Source organism: Diadema setosum, chromosome 3 (assembly GCF_964275005.1).
Source record: "Diadema setosum chromosome 3, eeDiaSeto1, whole genome shotgun sequence".
Lineage (NCBI taxonomy): Eukaryota > Metazoa > Echinodermata > Echinoidea > Diadematoida > Diadematidae > Diadema > Diadema setosum.
In genome coordinates this window covers 4,142,394-4,150,732 of record NC_092687.1, presented here as the reverse complement: position 1 = coordinate 4,150,732, position 8,339 = coordinate 4,142,394, and the positions used below count along the sequence as shown (strand labels likewise).

Genomic DNA, 8,339 nt, shown 5'->3' with positions numbered 1-8,339 from the left:
CATTTTGAAAAAAAAAATATGGCCACTATGTTAGATATAACATATCCTTAAAACGTATGGACAAAGGGTCATTACTCTGGTACCAACTTATATGTTTTTGGGGTCAAGGATTCCGATAAATTCTACTGTAAGTGAATATGAATTGTTTTATCCTACGTTTTGGCGGCCATTTTAATAAGTATGGCTGCCATACAACATATAATGAATATTGTATATCTTCGAACTCAAAAAATATATAATCATGATTCAAGTGTAAAAGTATAGTTTTGGGATGACGGTTTTCAATGTAATGATGTTTTAGCAAAGTGAATAGGCTCATCACATCCTTTGTTTTGGTGGCCATTTAATAAATATGGCCTCCCTCCAGTTATATAGCGTATGAGTGTTATGAAAGCGGGATGCCCATTGTGGATTGATTCTGGTGTAAACGCTTGTTTTAGGGGTCAACAATTACTTGTTCACTCATTTTTAGTATTCTAACGTGGAACATCTGGGCCCTGTTGCATAAAGCCTTAATCAGAGTTATTTTCATGGTTAAATCCAGAAACGCTGGTTAAAAATTTTTAACCAGAGTTTTTCTATTGCATAAAGCTTAACCATTATTTAACCGTTATTTCACCTTAGCTCTCTGACCAAAGGTTAAATCTAAATTTCTCTGGTTAGCCCGACTTATTTAGACTCAGAGCTACTAAGGGTGCCATTCTGGCAAACAATTCAGCTGGGAATTGGACTAGGGGTAGTTTAAGAACTACTGCGCACTGTTTTTTTATTCATTTCTGGGAAGATTTCGGTGCAGGAGTCGGAAACGCAGTAGAACAGCTAGTACTAGTAGTAGTAGTAGTAGTAGTAGGAGGAGGAGTAGACTAGATCTATCACTAGCAGTTAGATCTAGTCTAACGTTGATTATAGATTAGTTCCATGTATCACCTTTATCAATGTAGGCCCACTAATCGATCTAACGTTAGATCCAGCTAGGTTCTTACTTCCTAACGTTGTTAGTTAGAATCTACTTTTTAGACACTGTTAAGACGTAGCCTAGCCGTAGTTAACACTAGGGCCTAGATGAGTTAGATCCACATAGATCCTACAGGTACTTACTGTGCCTGTACGTAGGGCGTTTGCACTTTCGTATCCATGTCGATATCTCAGCTTCCATAGTGCCCTATTGCACCAGAATCACAGATAAAATCCCTATAACTCATAACTTGTTTCCGAAAACTTATTAGAACCAGATTGGCTATCGGAAAGCTTGTGGCAGGCTCGCTAGCGGACATACCGCTACTCGTAGGCCTACTACATAGTACATGTTTGTGTGGCCCGTGGCAGCGACAGCATGCATGCAGCGCGATACTGTCATGTACTCAAAGAGGTTCTATAACCTCTTTGCGTGTACTACAGTACATTGTATCTAGACAGCGCGTAGCGGTGATCGCTAGTTCTGCGCGCGGAGCATAAAACTGAGAAAATCACTAGCACTTCCGCGTTTTATCCTCGTCCAAGTTTATTTGAATAAAAGAAAGCATATATACCGTAAACTTAGTTTTTTTAACCAGAGAAGTTGACTAACCATGAAACTCAGATAGGCACCTGCCTCTAACCCGAGTTTTTTTTTTTTTTCCAGGTTATTTATGCAACAGGGCCCTGGGCATAGTTAACTTTGTAAGCATTTTGGAAAAATATGCTCAACTTCCTTTATAGGATTTCTGTGTACAGTGTATGTGAAAAACATGATCTTCACAATTCTGAAGAACATATTAACCAAGAATATACATTTTCTAGAAATACAGACTCTCGCTTTCTCTGGTCCCTGAACCATGGAATGAATATCATAGTTTCCAACCAATATAGTATATATGTTTTCTTTGGAAACATGACACTAAGTGTGAGAAAACTTCTTATACTTCTTGGGTCACTTATATCAAATGTAAACACACTATATGTATGTGTATAAAATCCATGATTGACCAGGCTGTTCTGATACTTACAACTCCACTGAATCTTATACATCAAACGATAAAGTAAATATAATATAGGTTTTCCCGGTCAATTTCATACTTTTGTCATTCAAGTTCCTATTCCGAGCATTCGATTTCACGCATTCCACGCTCGCAGCACTGAATCAGCAATCAAATTCAAAATCCGGTCATTCGAATTCGCTATCCGAGCATTCAAATTCACTCTCGGAGCATTCAAATTCACTATCGGAGCATTCAAATTCACTATCGGAACATTCAAATTCACTATCGGAGCATTCAAATTTAAGAGAGGAGCACGCATTTCATCAAAGAGCATTCAAATTCATGTCAAGCTGGCGACGGAATCTCGTCGGTCATTCAAATTCGTGAATAGGCAACCATGTTCCAAATAACTGCATTCAATTTAAAAGAAGTCCTGAATTTAGTTAGTTTGGGGCCGAGTATGCATGTGTTTCTCACTTGGCTTTGAATATATTGGGATTTATGATGATTATTTATTTTGCAGTAGAGGTCCACCTGTTAATTGACAATTTTGAACTCGCGCTTAGCAAATAGGAATATGCAGGCACATTTCCCTGGGATTGGACATAAAATGGAGGTCCCACGTGTAAAAGAGTCACAACTCGTGCACGTAAAAGATCCCACTTCATTTATTCATCGCAAAGAGCAAAACATCTAACTGGACCCCATATGGAAGACCAGCTTTTGCAGCTGAATATGGGTTATCCAGCCATCTTCTTCGATGGAAATGAAACAAACAAACAAAAATTAGGCACTGTATAGGCCTACAGACGAGCATAATACGGAGGGTTGGTTGACACTTTCGAGGAAAAAACCCAATTTCGACTATATTGAAAGTGATACATGAGCATTTTATACGTGTTGTCTGTTGTGTTTTGCTGTCTTATTGATTTAATTTTGCGGGACTATGTGAGATCATTGTGTGTCAGTTTGTCTTAAATTGATGAATTGTCATTATATGGTTGGTGTTGGGGAGTTGTCAGCATGCAGTATCATCAAGAAATATGATTACTAGTCGTGTTGTTTGGATGCACTGCTGATTGGACATTGCAATTTGAAATTTATTGAGATGAAAAACAAAGAATACATGAACAGAGAACAATGTAGAACATGTAAACAATCCTAATTACACTATATGCAAGCATTCATTGATTGTGTTGGCCCTTTTTCCTTTCTTAAAAGTCTCCTCCATTTTCCTCGTTAAATTGATTGCACGAAGTAGGAACTTGATCGCCTAAAAATGAATTTGAACGCTCCAAACAAGCTCATTGGGACTATCACGTGACTATCGTATGAATTTGAATGCACGAGTAGGAAAGTCGGTGCTCGCATTTTGAAATTGAATGCCCAATCGTGAATTTGATTTCACGAAAACGAAATAGAACGCTCATAAATGAAATTGATCGCTCGGATTCTGAATTTGAATGCCCCAATATTTCCGCGTGCGTGCGCTGCGTGAATTTGAATGCACATTAATGAATTTGAGTGACAAAAGTATGAAATTGACCGGGAAAACCTATACTAGGTATTATACAATACATCATTTTCTTTCAATGGAATTGTGGTTGTAAATTTTACCTTTTGATGTACAATAATTTGTAAAGAACAAGAACAAGGAAAAACCAAATTATCTGTTTCTGTGTGAAGTTCTATTCTGAATACATTACTCGTTATGGTTGATCTATGCATTAATTTTTGTCAATGATTTTAGCCTTTTGAACTGAATTTCACCCTACCCTAACCCCAAATAAATCATACAAATATATATTTGATGCATTTGCCATTCTCTTATGGAATAAGGATTAAGGTTTCATAACTCAAAAGCAACTTCTACAGGTAAATGGACAGTGGGCATTTCAACACAATTTTATAACGTAACAGCGCCCATCCAAAATATAAACTACAAGAAAAATTATGCTAATTTATGAATTTAAGCAAAACCTCAAAGAAATACAGATGTTTAGGTTCATAGTTATTGGAAGATAAAACTGCAGAATAAAATATGAAGTAAATCGATCTTACTTACCGGCGCCAGTAGAAATACTGAAGACGTTATCTAAAGCGCACCTGCATCTACATATGCATTCACGTTCATCACCGTTCATTAAGGGATGATCAGGAACAATAATTGTTTCGGATTGTCAGAGCTCATTCGATTCCTTCATATGATTCCTTATAATTTTGTGTAACAGTTTTCACAAGGTCATACTATGAAATAATGAACAAGAACTGAAAACAAACTTTAGAAAATCAGTAGGTCTTATAAGACTGCAATAATCATGTCTTTGTGGCTGGAAACTATGACAGTACACTAATTGTACTCTCCTGACTATGCATAAAAAATTGGGGGGGGGGGAATCTTCTATTCCATCCTCACCATTTATTCTACCTTTGATATTCAACATATTCAAGATATAATACATGGAAAGATGTAAACTCCGCAAATGCCATGGCCCGGTTCATCAGCAGCACACCAGGATCACCAGTGTTTCGGCCATGTAAGTGCTGTACACCTCCTCTTGCTGGCCGGTGCTGCGTTGGGATCCCCTTGACAGCACCCCCATGGCATTTCAAAGAAAAAAAAAACAAAAAACAAAACATCACAAAACAAGAAAGAAAAAAAAGGAAAACGCTTGGCATCAATCACCTCTCCTCACTCCCGAAACACTCTCTCTACACCCCCCTATTCCCACCACCCCCCAAGCCTTCCCTACTATCCATGCAGATCCTGTCTCTGCTGCCCCACAAATTCTCCTGATCTACCTTTCCCCGTCCCTACCACCTATTCCTATCCCTCTGACCCACCTCCTTACCGATCCTTACCGATCGACCAGCATATCCCCTGCACCCCACCTCCACAGTATGCACCTCCGCTCTCCACCCCTTTTCTCACACTCCTCCCTCAACTCAGCATACCTATCCAACTTTCTTTCCCTTGCCTCATCCATCCTTGTCTCCCATGGCACAGTCAGCTCCACCATTGCTAACCTGTGCACAGACCTAGCCACCAGCACCATGTCCGGCCGAAGGGCAGTTACTACCACCTCCTCTGGCACTGTACGGTTTCCCTCATCCAACCGCACCTCCCAATCATCCCCCGCTGCTAAGATTTCCCCCTCCATCATCCCTCTGACCCTTCCTTCTCACACTGCATCTCACCCCCTCCTTTACAACCGGATTCCCCTCACCCTAGGAGGCCCATTCTTCTTCCTTGCCTCCACTGGCACCCTCGCCACCTCCGCCATCTCCTTCAACACCTGGTTAGACCTCCACATACTGACGAAAGGTGCTCTAGTGAGCCCTTCGCCTTGTTGCAAACCCTGCATCCACCATCCTCCACAATGTCCCATCTCTGAAGATTTACTGGAGACGGCAAAACATCAAAGGTGGAACTGATCATGAAGCGCACAGCTCCAAAGGACATTGACCAAAGGTCATTCCATGACACCTTCCTCTGCTCCACCCCTTCCCATCGAGTCCATGCTCCCTGCACTCCCTGCTGTACAGCTTGGCAAAGCGATACTCCTCCTGCTTCTCCTTAACCGCCTCCACCACCAACTCTCTCCTACCCTTCCTGCCTTGCTTGCTTTACCATCTAACACCCTGATGAAACTCGACCCCTTTCCGACCCACCTGAACCGCACCCTGCATCTCCTTCCACTTTGCCATTGCCACTGCCTCGCCGCAGCCTCCTTCGCCCTCCACTTCCTCCCTGTGCGGATCGGTGGCCTAACTCCTGCTATTACCTGGTCCTTTGACTCCCTCATCATCATCACTAGCCTAACCTTGCCAGGTTAAAACTCCTCCACCACTGACGTCATAGGCAATTGCAACCTGCCTGCTCTGCAAAAGAATGCCAGATCTGTAAGCATTCTTGGAACGCCTAACCACTTCCGGTAGTACGAGTTCATCTTCTGCTGCATCCTCTCAACCCTGGACACTGCCACCTCGTACATCTGCAGTTGCCACATGATCCGTGGTAGCAAGCCAAACTGGCAGCACCACACCTTCGCATTCCCAGGGATGAGTGTCCTGTCCACCCTCTTCAACCACTCCACCACTTTCTCATAGATCTGAACTCCTCGGTGCCTGTCATTCAACTTGCCCTCTTACCACCGCCCAAGGCTCTTTACCCCCTGCTCAGTGACCTGAGGGATATCTTCTCCCCCAATCTGAAATCTCCTTGTGACCACCTTCCCCTTCCGCACTGACACTGAGCGGCTCTTCTTGGCCTTGAACTTCATCCGTGTCCAGGCCACCAACTCCTCTAACCTATGGAGGCCATCTTTGACCTGGGTCTCGTTGCCAGACACGATTTTGAGATCATCCATGAAAGCCCTAATCGAAGGCACAACCACATCTGCAGCCAGCATCAACCTTTCAATTCTCGGGGCCACACACCGGGTTAACACTTCCATCCCAAGGACAAACAGCAGCGGCGAGACTGGACACCCCATGGGGATGCCAATTTCTAGCGCTTGCCATTCTGTTGTGTAAGTCTGGGTCGTGAATCTCATCCTGAACTAGCTGTAGTAGCTCTGCACCACCTCCCGGATCACCCTAGGGACCCAGGAAAAACTCAAGAGCAAAGCTGAGATACCTGTGAGGAACTGATCCATATGCATTTGCAAGATCCAACCAGATGACATCCACATCCTCCTTCTCACGTTTGCACCTCTGGATTGACTCCCAAATCATCTGGACATGCTCCGTGCACCCAGGGAAACCTGGGATCCCTGCCTTCTGTATAGAGATGTCCACAAACTTGTTCTTCATGACAAATTCTGACAACCGCCTCGCTAAGACACTAAAGAGGATCTTACCATCCACGTTGAGAAGGGAAATCGGTCTAAACTGGCCAATGCCTTTGGCATCCCTCTCCTTTGGGATATATACCCCTTCTGCCACACACCAGCTGACTGGGAAAATCCGCTCCCGCCATAGCACCCTTAGGTTCCGCCACAGCACCCTTCGGAAACGAGGACAGTACTTGAACAGCTTGTAGGACAAGCCATTCTGCCCAGCTGCACTGCCAGCTCGGGCATTTTCAACCACGGCTTCAACCTCCCACAACTTCAACTCACTGAAGGCAAAGCTGACCTCTGGCTCCTGTGGCCTCAATAGCCCTGCCACCCCAGTAAAAGGCTCCTCTCTCCTCCCATCACAGTATGTGGCGTTCAGATGCCTCTCGAGCTCTTCCTTCGACACCTCCAAACTACCTGAAACCCCTTCCTCAAACAACCTCTTTGTGAACCTGTGCGGATTCTTATAGAACTCCCTACTCTCCCTCCTCCTCCTCCTCCGCTTCCTACACTGATATTCAGCCCTCCTAACATCCGCATACCTCTTCTTCAGGTCCTCATACAAACCCTTCAGACTAGCCCTTTCTCCGTCTGCCTGCCTCCACCTACGCCGCAAGCTCTTCTTCTCCGCCCTCAATTGGACCATCAACCGCTGTCTCCTCAACCCTGACTTTCCAAAATCCCCCTCCACATTCCCCCCACCTCCACTACCCACAGGCTCTATCCCAAACTCTTCTGCACAAGCCCCATAACACAACCCCTCAAACATACGCATCTTCTTTTCAACACTCCCAGCCAATTCCACTTTCAAAACTCCTGCAAGCTTGATGTCAAAAAGCTCCCACTTATCACTTCTCGCCGGTGGCCATGCAATCGGCTCCGTCCGCTCAAACACAGCATGTAGAGCATGCTGACGGTCTCCGGCTCTGTGGTCTGAAACCTGACTGGGACCTCCCTCTGTCTCACCCAGCTCAGTGCAGGTGCAGTCATGCCCTACTGCCACTCTTCCACAGCTCGTTCTTGCTCTGTAAACTGCAACACCTCTCTTCCCCTTGAACCTTCTCCCGCATCCCGCACACACACCCTCTTGATCTTTGTTCATTGTGGTGAGTCAAAGTACTCGCCCTTTCAGAATCCAGTATGGATTCTTATTCAGCACGACTCAATGCGAAAAAGCGGATGAGGCGGGTGAGTGTCCTTTCAGTCAAATGGGCACACACTCACCAATAGGGGTGAAAACCCCTCCCACTGCCACCCCTCAGCCCTGGCGCACAGCCCTACGCCGCAAATGGGCCACACTTAAAACCGGTAACTCTGAGGGGCCGGTTATTTGCTTGCCATAGCCATCAGGGTAGCCTTCCCTGATGCCCCACCTATCCGGGGTGTCACTGCTCTATTCGCAGTCGTCATCTGGCCTCTGCCAAGCGTCTCAAAAGCAAGATAATAAACGGAAAGATGTTAACTCCGCAAATGCCATGGGTCATCAGCAGCACACCAGGGATCACCAGTGTTTCGGCCATTTAAGTGCTGTACACCTCCC

At 44.6% G+C, this 8,339-nt stretch overlaps 1 protein-coding gene across 1 annotated transcript; it reads right to left on the bottom strand.

Moving 5' to 3' along the window:
- Positions 1-6,557: 6,557 nt before the first annotated feature.
- LOC140226675 (uncharacterized) lies at positions 6,558-7,901 on the bottom strand. The gene has a single exon (XM_072307115.1). The coding sequence runs from the start codon at positions 7,899-7,901 to the stop codon at positions 6,558-6,560; it is 1,344 nt and encodes a 447-aa protein (XP_072163216.1).
- Positions 7,902-8,339: the final 438 nt, after the last annotated feature.